Source organism: Pelobates fuscus, chromosome 1, assembly GCF_036172605.1.
Source record: "Pelobates fuscus isolate aPelFus1 chromosome 1, aPelFus1.pri, whole genome shotgun sequence".
NCBI lineage: Eukaryota > Metazoa > Chordata > Amphibia > Anura > Pelobatidae > Pelobates > Pelobates fuscus.
The window spans coordinates 359,159,500-359,179,664 of record NC_086317.1 but is presented as its reverse complement, the minus strand read 5'-3'; the positions used below and the strand labels follow the sequence as shown (position 1 = coordinate 359,179,664).

The window sequence follows — 20,165 nt, the reverse complement described above, 5'->3', positions numbered from 1 at the left end:
CAGAACATTTTTATAGTTTTCTAAATTTGATTTAGAGATTAATGTCTATTTAAACCTTAATGTTTTAGCTAGTAACACACCAAGATGTGTTTGTTACCTGTTATCCTATATTTTGCCAGTTTGGTTAATATATCCTATTACCTCGTCAGTACTTAAAAATTCCACTGCTAACACTATAGTGTTGGTGGTTAAGGGGTTAATACAAGTTAATGTCCTGTAACCCAGGAAATCATCAAAATGATGTGAAATCTGTTCTCTGTAGTCATTAATAATTATTTACAGTTTTATCAAAAAGCTTGCCCTGAAACAAATGTAAAACCACTATGCTAAATATTCTAGTAAGGCTCTTCATATAACATCAAGGAAATTTCTTACTCTTATGAGACAAATCTAGTTAATCCGATTTTATGCTGCAGCTCTCGAAATAAACAAATGCAGTCTCCAAAACCATGCTTTGCACTTCTCAGGTATTATGTTGTTTATATGGCAGCAAGCTGCCTCAATCATTTTAAATGTGATACAAGCAGCTGACAAGCATCACTTGTTAAAGAAATAAGAAGGTAGAAGTATTTTCACATCCAATTCACATAATAGTGCAAAATGTTGAAGCCAGATGCTTTATGGATGAACAGAAGTAGTACACTGCCTCCAAAAAAATAAAATAAAAAAATAAAAAAAAGGCCTATAGATTTCTAATTTCCAGCTACTCCCAAGATTAAACCATTGCATGTGAAAGGTAAACTGGTATCTCTAACAGATAGATACAATGAGCCTATTAACTCCCACACCTCCTGAGAACATTAAGAAGGGATGGATTTTACCTTTGCTCGACAATACAGCTGTCCCAGAAGGGATTTGTTCATTGTTGGTACTTCAGCTGCTGAATAACCGTGTATTTCTTTTTGTAATCTGTATGGAGGTTTAACCCATCGAGTGCCAGGTTTTGGAAATCAATGCATTAGGCGTGCCATCGGGCACTCAAAGGGTTAATACCCTAGCTTTTTTTGATGATATTTTGTCAAGCACACAGGATTTACAATGGTTCTACAGTGTGTGCGTATTTGTTTTTTGTTGTTGTTGCAAACAGAAATATATCCTAGATTCACAATAGCATATGGCACACATTCAAGTCTTTGAAAAGAAAAAAAAAAAAACGATGAAATCTCAAATTGCAAACCATATCTTGCGGAAAACATGAGAGATTACAGTGCATTTCAAGAGTTCACATGCACTTGTTTAACCAGTGATTTTTGAGAGTAGTTGTTAAGAAATAAATATAGCTGAAGAATTTTTACTTGGCCTGAACTTACCTCTTTACGTATTTATAAATTTAAGATGACAGGGCAATGTATATTTGAGCGAGCTGTAACACTAGTGCTTGTCTGAAAATGTAATCCCTAAATCTAGATTGCCATCTTGACCCGAGAAACAAAAGTAAAAATTATGAAATATTATACTTAGCCTAGCTGAAAACACCACTGAACAGTGAGCATTCTACGCTTAACTAACAGAATAAATATGAGTATACTTATGATTTCTGAACCTTAGCAATGTTTAGAGCTTTGCTAGAAAGAATAAATCATAGCAAGAGCTACAGCTTGCACCACATTTATCAGGTCTTTTATTCGGTATTACAAAGGGGTAAAACAGCAGCAAATGTAAGGAGAATGCAAATGCGAAATAAAAGCTAAAGTGCATAATAGTTTGTAGATTCCACTGCAGATATGAGGACATGATGAATGGCAAACCTAGTAATGCAGTCCATTAGGCTGTTTCATTAACCCTTTCCTTCCCAACCTCCAATATGTATGGGCTTGATAATTCTGGGGATCAAATACATTAAAACCTCTTTCGTTATAGAGCTTAAACTATAATGAGATGAATTTACTAAACAGTGAGTTGTGATGAATTTTAAACAGCAGCAAAAACTTTAAACAGCAAAGATGCAAGCCTTATGCCGATGCTATATACAAACCGATAACTATTTAATTATACCAGCACTCCTGGGACTGGGCTGATGATCTATGAGGTGTATATATTGGGCCACACCAAGAATCAGGCATATGTATTAAGCAGTGATGCAGCTCCAGGGGGGTACAGGCCCTACACATCTAAGGTAACAGGACCAACAAGGCGGCCCGGTGGGCCTGAACCACATATTGCAAATGTTTGTGTGTGTATATATGTATACATGTACAAATCATTCCTGGACATGGAGCGAGAACCTAGACCTGCTTGAATGCTACTACAACAGCAGACCCAGAACAAGTGTTCAACAGAACAAGTGTTCAAAACATTTTCATGCTAATTAAGCAGATGGTATCTGTTCAATTTACTAATAGTATACAGACTGAACATGTTTGTGGAAGCTATGGATGAACAAGAGACCATCATCTACCCTAATACCAAAACAGCTGGTAACACAACATTTGAACATCTCCAAGGAAAATCTAGTGTCACAACTGGAATTAAATGGACTACAGAATAAATCAATCATGCACATTCTTGCCTGCACCAGAGAATTGCCAACCTGAATCCATACCCCAAGATGGCATAACAACAGATATAAGGGAAATGATCCTAGAAAAACTAGCAGTCTTTGACCAGCAGACAAGACTACCGAAGATCACTGGAAAGCTACCACCAGACAGCATGCTAGCTGCAGTTAATGAAGCATTGTCCACAATCCTCACCTGCACCATCAGAGACCATATATGCCACAGCATGAATGGTCCTCCAGCTACTTGACTTCAAAATCAGAAGCAATGCCCACTATGGAGACTACGACTGGAAGCCAAGATATAGACAACACGGAAGGAAGATAGTAAGCTGGATCAACTTAACAGAGGTGGAAAGATCAAAGATAGATCCTGGCTGCTATGGAAGTATATGGATATGCCCATACCAGAGGCACTGGAAACAGTTACGCAAAGACTGACAGTACTGGCAACCAGACTGAGCAGCTACACCAGAGAAGCAGAGGCTAAGAGAATAGATGCCCTATGTACCATAGAACCATTCTAGGTGTATGGACAGCTACAGGGTAACCAACACATCTCCTCGCAAGACCCACACAGAGCTGATACTGAACAGTACAGAAAGAATATCTAGGAGAAAAATGCATCTTATAACACTGAGGCCCAGTGGCTACTGGACCTGAAAGCAGACCACTACATGTTGCCAGAACAGGAACCAGTCACCATCACAGTCAAAGATATCCAACAGAGAGCAGCACACATGAAGAGTTGGTCAGCCCCAGAACCTGACATGATTCACAACTACTGGATAAAGAAGTTAACAGCACTGCATGAACGCCTAGCAGCACAAATGAGCCAGCTACTAGCAACAGGCTCCCACCCTGACTGGCTAACACAAGGCAGAACAATACTGATCATGAAGGACCCTCACAAGGGAACAACACCATCCAACTACCAACCAATAACCTGCTTCCCAACAATATGGAAACTTCTGTCAGGCATCGTAGCCTCCAAGATCCAAGGGCACATGAGTCAATATATGAGCAATACTCAGAAGGGGATTGGAAACAACACTAGAGGATCAAAACACTAAATACTGGTAGATCAAGCAGTCACAAGAGATTCTAAGACAAGACAGACCAATCTGTGCACGGCCTGGATTGACTACAAGAAAGCCTATTACGCAAAGTAGATGATGGGAACCGCACTCAATCCCAACGGCCAAGGGTGCTCCCGATCAGGACCAGCAATCCCAGAATTATATACGAAAGAAGAAAGGCCCACAGGCACTCCAAATTTAAACCGTATGCAGATTTATTAGGAAAAAATGCAACGCCAAGCAACGTTTCGACCAACAAAGGTCTTTTTCAGCTTGAAAAAAAACCTTTGTTGGTCGAAACGTTGCTTGGTGTTGCATTTTTTCCTAATAAATCTGCATACGGTTTCAATTTGGAGTGCCTGTGGTCCTTCTTCTTTCATATACAAGAAAGCCTATGACACAATGCCACACCCATGGATATTGGAATGCTTGGCTCAAGCAGGAATGGCATACACAGACAGACACAACCAAGTTGCTGGGATTGTGTACTGAAACATCTGCACAAAATATGGACTGTACCTGCCTAAGTCCAGATGGGAGATACCAGTAGTCGAGAATGACAGATCCTGTGGGACTTCAAGATCCAGACAGACAAGCAAGTGCTGGCCAACCAACCCGACATTGTGGTGGTAGACAAGGAACAAAAGACTACAGTTGTGGTGGATGTAGCAACACCCAGTGACTATAACACCAGGAAGAAGGAACATGAGAAGGTGGACAAATACCAAGGACTGAAAGAAGAACTAGAAAGGATGTGGAAAGTGAAGGCAGTAGTAGTCTCAGTTGAGATAGGAGCAATCGGAGCTGTGACTCCCAGGTTTTGGCAGTGGCTTCAACAGACTCCAGGTGGGACATCTGAGATTGGTGTCCAGAAGAGTGCAGTTCTAGGAACAGCTAAGATACTGCTCAGAATGCTCAAACTCCCAGGCCTCTGTTAGAGGATCCGATAAAGAGGAATAAACATACCACCCAGGAGGGGTGAGAAAATAATTTTATATTTATTGCTATATTGCTATATTGCAGGCTTGTATGTAGAGGGAGAGGGAGTTTTGGAGGCTGTCTGTCTGTCTGCTCCTCTGCTGGGTCCTCTTTTGCGAGTCCAGCTGTTAGAGCACTTCCACGAGTTGCCAAGACTCGGACAATGCACTTAGCCTGGAGCAAGCCAGAGTTACTGGACCACCAGGAAATGTCTTGCCCCAGGCCAGAGGTAAAAGGCAGGGAGTGGGAGAACTCATAAAATAATGCAAATAAATAAATAAATAAAACACAGTCCCTAACCCACCCATACACTACATCCACTATACACATAAACACTTCATCCTCACTACACACACATACACATCCTTTACAACCCCACACACACACACATTTCCTCCTAAATACAAACACTGCATTCCTTATACACACATACACTGCATTCACTATACACACAAACACTAAATTCACTATACACAGATAATGCATCCTCTATGTATACACATGTTGCATCCTTTAAATACACACACACACACACACACACACACTTACACTGTGTCTACTATGCACACAGTGTATCTATATACACACACATTGCATCCTTTACACCAAACACACTCCATCCACTCCATCCACTGAATCCATTATACACACTGCATACCTTACACACACACCATCTCTGACATACCACATCCTCTATACATGTGCACACTTCATCCACTATACACATACACTTCCTCCCTTACACTCACACACACTACATCACTAAACACACATTATTACATCCCTTAAAAACAAACACAACATCTCCTAACAGTTATAGGTGCCTGCAAGATATTAATGGAATGGGGAATGGGTCTTGTAGGTGGACTCAGGGCCAGCCATGTGGGCGTACTCAGATGTGGGCCTATTGATGGACTCGAGACAGGGCCCCATGCCTTGAGCTATGGAAGGGGCCGCAAAATACATTTCTGATGGCAGCCCTGGATATATCTATCAAGTCCAGGTGGGGGAAGGGAAATACATAAATCCTGGACTCTTGATGGGCCAGGAGGACTGATTTGGGAGACGATTTGGGAGACACTGATTCTAACTGTAAATTCTAACTGTAATTATGTGGTAAGTAAGCTAGTAAATCGTATATTTCATTATGCTAGATTGGCACTATGGGGCTTTTATAAGAAATAGCAAACTGAGATAACATCACACCCACATGTAAACATTATGAGACTTGCTTGAAAAAAAAATTATGGCAGGAAGAAGCACTGAATTTTACAGAAAACAGATAATGAGCACTGCAGGAACAGCCAGATTGAAAATTATTAGGCTGTGTTCTAATTGGCTACTTGTTTTTACCCAATCAGAATGCAGCTAGAATTCAACTCATGTTCAGTAACCATAAATTGTACAGATGAAAATGAAAAATGTCAACCTTCTTCCTGATATAAAATGCATACTTTCTCGAACAATAAAAGTAAAATGGGGAAATGAATTAGCCAGTATGTATGTATTTATACATTTCTAAACACACTTTTATGATAAAGCATTGTTGTTGTTTTTTAAATACAGTAATTAGCATTAGTGTAGTTTGGACTTTTACTAACACGTGCCCAATGTTCTATCTTTATCATGTACAGATTAACATAAGTTTGGGCTATATATATTATATATATTAAAGATGCCTGTGAAATTACATCTTGTCCATATTTGTTTTACACAAGCAGGCTTTTTCACATAATTCACTCAACCATGAATAGTAAAATTTCCAAATTAATTTGGAAATATTTGGCAAAAATAATTGATTAACCAACATAAAGTAGGTGACTTAGACATTTTTCCATTCATCCATAGACTCTGTTGTACTTTGTACTTCATTGTTAAAGTAAACTACCATCATGATTGATTATTAATGAAAAAAAGAGAGTATATGTAATATATAATTGTTGTTGTTTTATTTAATAATTCACATAAGTCAGTAACATTTCAGAGCACCTCCTAGTTTACACTGGCTCTGTGGGTGCAGCTATCTTAGGACCTTTTTGATCAGAAGCAATGTGACCATACACAATTAGAAGGTCTTAAGTTATCCCAGAATGCATTTTTAAAATTAATTTATTTATTTATAAAATATTTTACCAGGAAAGATACATTGAGATTTCTCTCGTTTTCAAGTATGTCCTGGGGACTTGCACATGAAGTCAGGATTTGTGAAAGCATTAACTCTTGATTATATTGTGATTCAATGGTTTTGGTCAAGGGCTAGCAGACAAAGGGGACTGAGGGACAATTTTTCCAAGACCACACATACAGAGAGGACTGTGGGCTGCTGCCTTACAGTATGATTACAAATACCTATTATGTAACTATATATTTTTTTGTTATTATTGTATTCTAGTTCTTACAGCATTAGTAAGAAAGTTTTAATAAAAAGGGACAATTACTTATTTTGTCCCTAATTGTTTTATTGTTTTACAAATATCGCCTAGGAAAAATGTAGCCAGCTCTCCTGTTTGGATTAGCTAAGAGAAAAGATCTTTCTATCTATCTATCCATTACTGAAATTATGCACATAGAAACCTTGTGACCGTTTTTTTTAACGGAACTTTCAGATACTAGTCGGTACTGAAAGCCTTAATGACGTCATCCTTAAAAATATTCCAGAGGCTTTGAAAGATATATAAAGTAGGTATAGAACATGAGAATTCTACTGATAAGAAAAAAGTGGTGTCTGCTAAGCAAGTGTGTCTGTTCAGGGGCAGACAAAAAATGACTACATAACAAGATGCATGAAAAAATCCCAAAGTTTTTATTACATGGCATATTTTATACAATAAAAATGGGGCCCTATAGAATAGCTTAGATTTTGTCCTAGCAACAGCTGTAGTTTTAGTGATTTTGTAAACAAAGATGTACAATGTTATCATATCTGGCATTTTCAATTGTATTTTATTTTAGCAGGCTCTACCAATTCCTCAGTGATTATAGAGCTCAAAGTCCCTAAATACAATGCTGCCATGACTACTTTTCTAAACAGCACACAAGGTTTACAATTGTTATATGAAATATGCATTTATACAAAAAAATAGAGATCTGAATATATCATGTCTGTATGCTCCATTATAGAATTAATTTAAACAATGTTCAACAACAAACAAAATAAAATGAAACAAAACAGAAAAAAATATATGCATTTTGCATTAAGAAAAATAAAGTGAAAAATGTAAAAGTAAAGAACACAGTACATCAATGGAATATTTCTGATGCTTCCTCCATGATTACAACTGTGTTTTTTCTAAGATTCTTATTTGGTTATTTGTTTGGGTAATCGTTGATTTTTTTTCATAAAAAAGTATCCAGTTATGAGCCTTTCTTACAAAGCTCCTATGACTCTAAACCCATAAGTCCTTGTCTATACTTTTCATTTCACAAGATCCAAATGTAATTGACTTAAAGTGCAAGAGGTTTGATATCATGCAAAATAAATAAATATATATATGTTTTAATGCCTAAGATATTTTCTTGCACATTTGGTCCTTGGAGTGTCCCTTAAGTCCCTTTATATTGATAGAATAGGAAATGTCAGATACTTAAACCCCTATTGTAACAAATCTATAGTTTGTCATGACCAACCTGGAGCGTTTGTTTTACCTGAAGATTCTATCTTTCTAAATGTAATGTGCTCTATCTGTGACATGGTTTCCAGAAAAAGGAGCTATATGTTTAAAATTCAGATAAAGATATACAATTTGATAATATCTAATACAGATTTACCATTTGCAAAAGAAGTGCTCTTACGGTCATTAGACAGTATCTTAAGTCAGAGATTCACTACGAAGTTAATATTTACTTGTTATTGTTTGTTCGTACATTGTTCTATGTTTTTCTATATCTGGCAGACCACAGTTACAATAGTTCTATATATATTAATATGTTGCTATGTAAAACTAAGCTAGATGCAATGAGACTAAAATAAACAAGTACATAAAGGTGTGTGTGTGTGTGTGTGTGTGTGTGTGTGTGTGTATATATATCTTGGATATTTAATAGATTTAATGAAAAGTGCAATAACATTCAAATTGGCTTTAAATCTAAATGCTCAACCAAACAGAGGCCCCTTGATGAAAAAAGAAAGAATTCCCAAAGTTTTGGCAGCCAACTACAGTGTAACAACACAATTAACCATAACTACCTTGCAATCTGTAAAAATAGATTTGCCGGAACCATACATATGTGGGGCGTATTAGTGGCCTAAAAGTAGATATACAGTTGAATACAGTGGTTAACACAATGGAATATGGGTGCTCTAGTCTTCCAGGACCACTTTAGAATCCATTTTATTTACTCTTAACTCAAGTTCGCTGTCATCATTCACAATAACAGTGAAGAACATTATTTTATCTGCCCTCCACTATTTTTTCCAACTGCCACACTGATATTTAAATGCCTGAAATATAACTGCCACTTGTTTTGTGTCAGTGTGTATGTGTACCCATATAATCTGTTGTGTTGATTTTATTGATTCAACTGTATAGCTACTTTTAGGCCACCCTGTAGTTAATACAGTGAGAGGTGGTAAGTTCACAAAGTGGCATGCAATATTAAATACAGATACTTATCTTGGAGAGGAAACTCTGTCGTCTGAGATTTAGATTATTTTTCTTTCTCTAATTTTGCTATGTTGGCCTAAACATTGAAAGTTCATTCACTAAATGTCCAGTGTGATATGAACCCAGACATGAAGTTTAACCTCAATAGCTAACTTCAAAATATGTCTTAATTAGTGGATATAGTTCTACATTGGCAGAGTAACCATGGGTACACAAGTAACCTCTTCTATTTTTTTCCCATTTTTTTTAAGAGCTCTATTTTCATTCTGGATTAATATAGTCAATATTCTAGGTGCCCCTTGATGGTTACCTATTACATGTCTGTGTCTAATGCAAAACTGAAGGGATCAGTTACAGGGGATATTCATCAACAACTAAAATGTAATAAAAATCAATTTCCTTTAGCTTTGTAACTGCTGCTCTTACTGGCACAGAGAAGGAGAAACAAATACCAATTACTGACAATAATGTGTAACTTGCTATTTTCCAGATCAAGATCAACTTTTAACCTTCTAACCACCAAATATAAATGTGCTAAAATGATAATGCTAACCTAGCTCAATATATTAATATATACCTTTTAACAAGGGACTTTTCACATCCCTTAGCACAGAAACTATGCAGTTTAACGTGCTTGACCAACATGTATACATGTTCTACATGGTTAAAAAGAACCTGTGTCTTTTAAAAACATTGTTGAATACAAAAATAAATTTTGGTGTTAAATTGGATGTCATAAAGTACAATTATATTTTTTCTGTTGTCTTATATTTTTCTGAACTAAATCACTATTATTTTTAAGTTTGCATTATTTTTGTGCATATTAATATGTGCATGTATGTTTATTGTGTGCGTGCAGATTTATGTTTGTGCATACAGAGTGACTTTCTGCTTCTTCTTGTTTTTGTGCTTTTGATTATTTTAGTGTTTTGGAAAAGATATGCTCTACAAAGAGTTAAACAGATCTTGTACTGTTTGTTACATTGTATACCCATTATTAGGTTGCAATTCTTTACTTTGAAATAAAAAAATTATGCTTTATTTCAGATTCGGAACACAGTATATTGGTCTATGTATCCTACTGTTTTCCGGGAGTTAGAAGAAGGATGGCAAGCAGGTGCAACTAATCAGTTACTGAACAAACACAGCATAACATATATAAATGTAATAGAACTGTACCAGAGAGCTTTATAGCTCTGTGTAGATTGGTCATTTATAATTAATGAGAAAATGAGGAATGCAGGCCTACTGTCTTGACAGCTTTAAAATGCATTAATGGGAAATAAATGTGCTTTCAAATGTAAGTGTATATGACGATATCTCCTAGAGTAGCTAAATATGGCTGTGTGGGTTTGTGTGCATATGTGTATGCTCATATATTTGCATGCATGTAAGTTTAGTGTTAGATATAGCAAACACACAGAAACAGTAGAAGTCTTTGTATATTATAGTTTATGCTGATTCAATTGCAGATGTTTGTAAAATATGTTGAACAAAAATGATCAGATATTACTTATTTTACTTATGTTAGTTCTTCGTCTAGCATATTTCCTAATTATGGAATAAGGCAAAGTTTAAAATAACAGGTAAAATTCCTGGGAAAGTGGGCAAAGTTATAAAATAAGCATCCAATTGCATATATCACTGCAGCTCAAAAGAGACAGCATGGAGGGTTTCCTGGCCTTGTCTGTAAAGTCTTGACATTAAATTTCAAGTTCAAAATGTGGGATATGAAATACCATGCATTCTCTTGACCAGTGGAGAAAAACTAAGTAAATGTATATATAACACAATGTATATATATATATATATATATATATATATATATATATATATATATATATATATATATTATGTTGATATATATTATATTTAGTCTTCTGGAAGAATCATTGTTATATTTATTGCATTAACCACATGTTTTAGTGATCTATATGTTGCTTGTTATTTTTCATAGGATTTATTCTTACTTCCTTTTGTTCAATCAGTATTTTTTTTAACTTATTTATTTGGGGTTTGCTCTATATATATTTCTTGAACGACTTGAAAAAAGTATAGAGTATAAATAAATCCTATTTTTTTTTTATTCAATCTCTTGTTGTTATATTTTCTGACCATGCTTTTTCTTTTTCTTTTTTTCTTTTTTTTGCAGCAAAAGGTTTAAAATTAAACCATGGAATGTAATCTACTGCAAGCATCACACACGACTTCTCCCTTCCTTTCGGGCTTAGTGATTTCAGGCAGGATATGCACAAATAGGAAGAAAAGGACAGAGAAACAAAAGACGTATTGAGACACTGCTTCTTCCTGATTGTAAACTAGGACATCAGTGTTTATAGATTTGGCAACAAATATGGAATCGGTTTTATATCTGCATATCTTTCAGTTATTTTTAATTCTTTTTTTTTTTCTTTTTAGTATAGCAGTTTGGAAAGTATTGATGCATCTGAAATATCGCCTTGTTTTCTACTTTCAGAAATGCATTAAATATTCAAAGCCACACACACAGTCAATACAACTTGCTGTTTTGTACAGCCATCTACCTTCAATAAGTCTGAGGACATACTGAAAACAAACTGAACAAACCAAGCTAAGTTCATGTTGACACTTGGAATGCGCACCGACAGCACTATGTAGAATTTGAAAACACCCTACATTTCATGTATTTTGTGACCCAAACTCACGGTTTATAAAATGAATGCCTAGTGAATAATTCTGTATATCACAAGTAAATGGGTCACTGTTTTCATATCTTTAACATCTGTTGTTCATAACCAAGAATAATCACCAGGGGCAGGGAAATGAATTCCCCAATTGCTGTCAACAAAGTTAGGGGACAGCAATAAACAGCTCACTGTAAAGCCTCTAGCTACAATAAAACGGCTGTCAATAAAACATGCCTGATATGGTAATGCTGTACTGGAAAAATAGATCCTTTGGAAATGCATTACTCACATGGCAACCAGCAGATCTCTTTAAACATAAAGAATGAAAAGATTTCCAAGTTCTGCCGTGTGTAGCTAAAAGAAGTTCATCTCTCATTCTAAGTCTATGACAAATGGCTGAGGATGGTAATATTTTAGAGAACTGTTATAGTCTGTTCATACCAAGTTGGGCACCTGCGTTTCAGCATAAATAGGAGCACAACATTTTGCACTACATTCTATATTAGGGGTAGGCAACCTACGAGACTCCAGATGTTATGGACTACATCTCCTATGATGGTTTGTCCGCATTATGGTAGTAAGTGCATTTTGGGAGATGAAGTCCACAACATCTGGAGCGACAGAAAGAAATGCATTTACGTAACCCTCTTAGGACGCCAGACTATTTCTAATTTGTTTGCTTAATCCCCTGGAAGGTAAAAGCAATCCTTGGGATTGCACTGCAATTAGTATTATTATTTTAATTTATTTATTTTAAAAATACCTGGGTAAAATTGTGATATGAATCATATAAGAAAAGCACACTGTGACTCCATCAGCTGTGCATCACTATGTTACACATTCCTCTAATCCCTCCTCAACTATTACATGTCACACAAATGCTCAGGATCCTAAAGGCCTAATGCCAGAATTGCTATTAATTATTGGGGATAACAGGACAAGGAAAGAATGTTGGTGCAGTAATACTCAGCCATTCTGAAGCTGCATTACAAACTCAAGGACTGGTCGCTCCAATGCAACTGTCATTAAATAAAAGGTTTCTTTGGCTGTAGTGCCAGCCTGATCTCTTCCTCCCCCACCTCTAATATACTGCAGGCTTGGCACTAGGCCAGGAAAAACCACATAGTACCTTAGTGCCATCTACAGGCCATTCTAGCCGTCTAATTTGGAGGCCACAGACAAGCCTCAATGAAATAAATTAGACAGCTCTGCATTTAAATCTTTATTAGTAGGGACTTATTGGACTGAAAGCTAATGCTGGATTTTGTTAAAATATGAGTTTCCCTGCTCACTAATCCCTCTTTAGATGACAAATTTCACAGCTAAAATTAGCTTTGACAGATTGCTTTTTCTTTACGGAGAGGGAGAAATATTTACAATGGGCTGATTTGGTTCTGCATAATTTTTTCTCTAATTATTTGAATAAATCTATTTGCTTTACAAGTACAGGCAAAACACAGCACATACTCTAGAATTCAAAGTGCTACACAGTTTATTTGATAGATGACTTGTAGAAAAGTTTTTTTGACATTTTAAATCTGGGAGCAATTCATATCTATGACCCTGTAAATCTGTACATTCAGAGGATTTTGATGTTGCTTTAAAAACTGAACGTGACATTAAGATAAACAAGCGGTTAATTAAAATAGAATAATTCTATTTAAATGACAAGTAATAAAAATAGTAAGAGTCAGCAGATAACATTAATAAAAATAATTATTAGTGAATAGTAGTTGATCCTACTTCTGCGGATTTAAGTATGCTTACATGACAAAAATAAAAGACAAAAAAACCTGTTTCACTTCAGAACCTATTGTGCAGCTAGGAAGGCTAGCAAAGGCACATAACTTGAAAAATACACATTAAACATCTGTTCAGCTACAAGCATGTGTTTAGCAGCATGCTTTTCACTTATTGTAAATGTGTCTTAGGCAAATGTATATATATATATATATATATATATATATATATATATATATAAATTAGATGTGGATTGCACCCAGTCATGCATTTATTTTATTCACAATAATAATAATAATTATTAAAATGTAATACAATAATATATTTTTTCAGCAATAGTACAAATAAAAAAATTAACCCCTACCCTTTTTGTTGAATTTTTATAGCTCTTCTTGATATTAAAACAAATTTTTTGTGCGCCAGATAAGTATGTAACTTTTTTTTGGCAATTCGCTGCATGTGGCTTTGGCATTTAAAGGGTCATTATTAATCTCCAGAAGACTGCAAGGTGAACATAGGTGGATCACTATGATATATGTGTGTGATATTAAACATTCTTTGATTTTGTTTTTTTTATTGCAAGGATGGAGACTGTGGGTCAGTGACAGTTGAAATGCATATATGTGGTACGAATACAAACAAGAACAAAAATTTAGATATGCACACACACATATGTATTCCAGACTTCTGCGAACCTCAAAACACTCCTCAAAGACTCTGGGCATATTAACTAAACAGTGAGTTCTAATAAGTTGTCAACTAGCTTGCACAATGCAGACTCAATTACTGTAAATTGGGAAAATACCAGTCAGATGAATATAACACCATTTTCTTTTTGCAAGCTCATAGCTGAATATCCAGAACACATTTTTTAATGAATAGACACCTCAGTAAAACACAAAAAAAGTGAAAGGGGTTGATTTTTTTGTTTGTTTATTTTTCCCTCTACATAACATGAGCAAGCGAAAGATGACTCAATGAAGACATACTGGCACTTTAATACTGGTTGATTGGGCACTTGTATGCAGTACTTATAGACCAGTAAAAGTGCTCGTTTACCTGTCTGGTGTGTAAGGGACCTTTTGTCTTGAAGCCTCCCTGGGAGCTGCACTCTGAGGCACTGAAGTGATCTGAACTAGTGGAAGAGCGTTTGGAGAGGGTGTCACAACCCCCAACAAAGGTGTTGTCCAAAGGGAGTTCCTGAATCACGTGATGCTTTTTTACTGACACTGGAGTATCTGCTTTAAGATGAAAAGCAGACTGCGGAGAGCCAGACTTGTAATGCTTAGCAAGGTCAGGGCTGTTAGGCTTGAAGGTAGTCGGGGGAGCTGTGCCCCAGTCAAAACGTCCAATCCCTTGTTCCTCCAGCTCGGCTGGAAGACTAATTGTCCCGTTGATAGGTTCATGAACTGTATCATCTGGTTTAGATTCCTCAATGGTAACAAAGTTCAGCAGAGAACTCTTCGGTGACTTCCTTTTCTTCCTTTTCTTTTTCTTATTTTGCTTGTTTTCCTGGTTTGGTGACATCCACTCTGCCCCTTGCTTGCTCCTCTGGGCAGCCTTGAACCTTGATGCATGTCGACATCGGACAAGAACAGTGACAAAAATTACCACTATCACGACCATTGCACCTGCCACTATGGCTATCATGATAGTGAGATAATCCTCATTTTGGTAGGACTGACTGCTGTCCCCAATGTTTGTGTCTAGAGGTGTCTCTATAGTCTTTCTTATCAAGTCATATATGAAGGAGGCATTGCCAGCAGTCTCATTAACGTACAAGAAGACAAGTACTAGAGTATGGAGAGGTTTAGGGTAGCCCAGGTCACTTATGTTGACCACTAAGCGATGAAGGCCAACATCTGTTGCAGATGGTTTTTCTTCTAGTGTAATGTTGCCTGTTACGGGGTCTATCCTAAACAACCCTTTGACATTTCCACTAACAATAGTGTATTTGAGTTCAGCATTCATCCCTGTGTCAATGTCCACAGCAAAAACCTCTGCCACTACTGAACCTGGAATGGCTGAAAGAGGCACAAGCTTGAAGGATGTGTTGGATGGAGGGTAGATAACTACAGGGCTGTTGTCGTTAGCATCCATGATGTTTATAGTAACTTTTGCTGTGGAGGAGCTTGGAGTTTGTCCTCCATCTACTGCCTTAACGTCAAAAGTGTAGGAACTTTGCTGCTCTCTGTCAAAAGACACATTGGACTTAATGAGTCCAGAATATGGATCTAAGACAAAGTTTTCATTGTCATTCAGGATGGAAAGGGTCACAGCTTTGTTTTCACCTGCATCTGAGTCTGTAGCTGTGATGACCCCCACAGTGCTGTACTTTGGTAAGTTCTCAGACACAAAGAACTGGAAATGGTTGTGGGTGAACTTGGGACTATTGTCATTCTCATCCAAGACAGTCACAATAACAGCTGCTTGGCTTTGAAGTGGTGGGGACCCATTGTCTCTAGCAGTAACAGTAAATATGAAACGCTCTTGCTCCTCTCGGTCGAACACTCTTGAAGCTGTCAGAACTCCAGTCTTTCTATCCAGGTCAAAAAATGATGCATTGGGTCCAAGTTGATACACAATATCCGCGTTCTTCCCACTGTCTTCATCTGTAGCACTAATAGTAGTTAAGTAAAGACCTCTACGGTTATTCTCAGAAACAGAGAGTTCAATTACAGGCTGGGTGAAAATTGGAGGGTTGTCATTTTCATCCTCCAATTCCACTCTAACTAAAGCCGTCTGGTTGAGGCTGGGCTTCCCAGTGTCAGCTGCAACAATTTTAAAACTGAATTCTTTGGTTCCTTCATAGTCCAACAAAGAAGAAGTCTCTAGCAAGTACTGGTTGTCATAAACCGCTTTTAGGTGGAACGGTACCTCTCTTTCAATGAAGCAGATGACCTTGCTGTTGACATCTGTGTCCTTATCAGAAACAGTAATCAGGGCTATCTTGGTGTTAGTTGGATCCTTCTCTGATAAGTAGACTGTGCCATTGATGGGGCTTATGATGTACCTGAGATCAATATTTGGAGGGTTATCATTGACATCAGTCACATTAATTGTAACAGTTGCCCTTGCTGGAGTGGAGCTGCCATCTGTTGCCAGGACAGTTAACTTGTGAACTGCAGTGTCTTCCCTGTCCAGTGGTCTTTGAACAGTGATTAATCCAGTGGTGTTATTTAAAGCAAAAAGTCTTTTTGTAGCAGATGTTACTTGGGCACCATAGATGTACTTAATTTCTGCATTACTGCCTATGTCTGCATCTGTTGCATGTAACTGGACCACTGATGTCCCTGTGGGGGCATTCTCTGGGATGTGGACTTCCACTTGACTCTCTTTGAATACTGGTTTGTTGTCATTGACATCACTTACTGTAACTTGTAAGATAGCTGTGCTGGATTTCTGAGGGGATCCTCCATCCTCCACTTTGATTTTCATGACATAGGTATCCTTCTGCTCCCTATCTAGATTCTGCTGAACAATGAGTTGTGGCCACTTCTCCCCCTCAGGTGTCTCAACAATGTCCAGTCCAAAGACACTCTGTCCATTCAGAAGTTCATAGTGCTGTACCCCATTGAAACCTGTGTCTGGGTCCACGGCTGATGGAATAGGGAAGCGGCTGTTGATCAGGGTATTTTCTGGTATGGAGATGTTGATCACAGTTGATGGAAACATTGGTGCATTGTCATTGGTATCCTTAACAATTATTTTAATCTTGATAAGTCTAAAAAAGTCATTGGGAAGAATGACAACTTCTAGTTCAAAGAAACACTCATTTTCTTCTGCATAAGCTGAACCTGCACAGAGTTTTTCTCGGTCAATTTTCGTGGACGTGGTGAAGATCTCTCCAGTGCTGCTGGACACTTTGACCAAGGGAGAGTCACCAGCTTTAGATACCAGTCTGTACACCAGGCTGGCACTTGTCCCAGTGGCAGCATTGATATGAGAGATATTCAGATCCTTTGGTATATTTCCAATCGGTACATTTTCAGGCAGTTCTTCTCTGATGGTATAAATGAGTTCTTGGGCAATTGCAGAATCCAGCCTTAAGCAGGCAATGAGAGCAGCCAACAGGTAAAAATCCCTTAGGTCCATGATAATGGGATTCCTTTGTTTTCTCGGATTTTAGGATTTAAAGGTTGTCACTGAGGAACGGTGGTGATTTGCAAGAGGAGGCGTGCATTGACTGCAAGATGCTTTACTTGTCATTTCTAATTGGAGCCAGCAGCTGTCAACACAATCACACAAACAAACAGATTTGTTGGATTCTGTAATATACAGGTCTATATGTACATACACATGCAAAGCATTGATAGTACTAGTTATGCACAAAGTGTTTCCCTCTCTTCCAGAACGTGCCTATTTACACATAACGGAGGCTAATTCATCAACAGCATCAGCACCAATGCATGCATAAAGAACACTCAGAACTACTTTCCTTCATCAAGCAAATATGTAATTCTCACACGTCCCCCCCAGCTCTAATCATTCCTCTGCTCAATATGCAATTCACATCATGTATCTTTCCTCTCTCTCTCTGTAACTGTTGCCAATAAAAATCCCAAGTCCTTACCAGTATTCCTTGTAACTGCACTGTCAGCTGCCAAATACAATTTGTGCTTGGTTGCTTCTACTCTGGAGTCATTTTCCTTATCAGAGCCCATTCCTTGTGTCTTTAATACTCTATTGCTATGATATGGAATGCTAGCTAGAAAGGGCTATATAAACAAAGCTACTGCTGCAGTATCCACCAAAGCACACTTGCAATCTTACAGTATAGCTAAAAAGACAATACCTGGTCTATTTTTCATATCTGCAGCACAGAGGATCCTGGTATGTCCTGGGTGAATCATTCCACTTGCTAACAATGCAGCCAGGTCATACAAGTTGCAAGTCACTGGTTTGCATCCAAATGCGAGTTAAATGCAGCCACAGGGGTGAACAATGCAATGCTATAAAATGGGTATTTCTGGTCAGGCAAGAAAAGGCGCAGTCTAGTCCAAAAGAATAAAGATTAGCCCTCAGGATGATATTAGCAGCAATTCTCATAAATACTGCTGGTTAATAATGTAAAGTACAGTGGTTGTGCTGAGATGCTCTGCTGCTTGCAGATTACACAGGTGCAAGCACTTCAGGGAGATACTTTGCGTGAACCGGGCAGTTTCTAAGCACTAATCTCATCTGCATTAGGCTGTTAGCAGAGAGGCTGATGCCTGTGATTAGTTCCAGCAGTGTGATCCAGGCAGGTAGGGAGGCAGGCAGTGCTTTTTTAGATTAGAAGTGAGCTCTCAAACAGTGAATTTGGGTGTTTGCAAGACAGGAGACACACAGGATTCTGAGAAGCAGAAAATGAAAGGTTGCTAGCATGGACAACTTCATAGTTTCCATCCGTCCCCTGCCTGAACAGACTCACTGCATCCAGCAAAGCGGATAATAGTTAGTGTGGGCAACGCAATCAGTAGCAGTCTGTGAATCACACACCGAACGCCTTCCTTGAGATATGTTGCCCCTGGATGGTGATTTAGCAACTCCAAGGAAACACTCATTGCTCAGTTTGTTGTTAAATCATGCTCTCCGCAGGGTCCAGCAGATACAATGTGCTCCATGGCAAGTCAGATCAGAATAGGGTACAATATCCAGATGTAGAAATGAATCAAGCCCGTGATATTATATGTTCCATTAAGCATTAGGTGAGAAAATCCATCTGTCACATTACCAGTGCCAAAAAATAAATAAATGAAAGGAATACAAATAAAATGAAAATAATAAAATTAAAATAATAATAATAATAAAAATTACAAGTCTGCAAGTTGATATGGCAGATGTGGTGAGAGTTGAGCTGGCGCTTATCAGTGTGGCAGTGTGACAGTAATCCCCAAACGAATCGCTTTGAGATGCTGAGATGCTCCTTCTTTCCTCTTTATACTATCCCTCTCCTAGACGCACACTGGATATCCCTCCCTCTTTCCCTTTCCCACTGAACTGGATTTCTTGATAGAACTCTCAATAAACCCGAAGGGATGGTGCGAACGTTCTAACAGACCCGCCCAGGCTCTGCTTTGGTTGGCTGTCTGGAAGCATGAGGCAGGGAGACGGGCTGAGGAAGCCGCCCAATTAGTCCGCACTGGTGTCGCTCACTTCGTACTGGGGTGAGAAGAGGCGGTGCTAGGGCTGGCCAGTGCAGAATGGATCAGGGGCTGCAGGCTCGGTGAGGTCGATCTTGCAGACAAGCGACAGGCATCAGGGAAGAAGGTGGCTCCCGGCCACACACATACACATATACACACACACACACACACACACACATACACCATACACACACCGGCTTCTACAGACACACACACATACAGGCATATAGTAAAACACAAACACACACACATACACCTATACACACAAGCACACATACATACACTGGCATACACAAATGCAGACACACTCACTGGAATACACAGCAGCCTGAATAGAGACACACATTGGCATACACACAAACACAAACAGTGTGAGATCCAGGAAGAATGCAGCATTTATGCGGGTCTTTTCTCGCGATGTACTGTTAATGGCCCGTTTCGTTTCCCACACTCTCACTTAACTCTGTAAGTGC

The 20,165-nt window shown here is 38.0% G+C and overlaps 1 protein-coding gene across 3 annotated transcripts in view; it reads right to left on the bottom strand.

The window, feature by feature from the left end:
* Positions 1-19,520, bottom strand: part of PCDH9 (protocadherin 9) — a 2,224,845-nt gene extending 2,205,325 nt beyond the window's left edge. For all 3 annotated transcript variants that reach the window (XM_063425941.1, XM_063425942.1, XM_063425943.1), the window contains exons 1-2: positions 18,360-19,520; positions 14,624-17,792 (exon numbers count right to left, since the gene is read on the bottom strand). In XM_063425941.1, coding sequence (XP_063282011.1) covers positions 14,624-17,659 — 3,036 coding nt within the window. In that variant the 5' untranslated portion in view covers positions 17,660-17,792; positions 18,360-19,520. The remainder of the gene's footprint in view (positions 1-14,623; positions 17,793-18,359) is intronic.
* Positions 19,521-20,165: the final 645 nt, after the last annotated feature.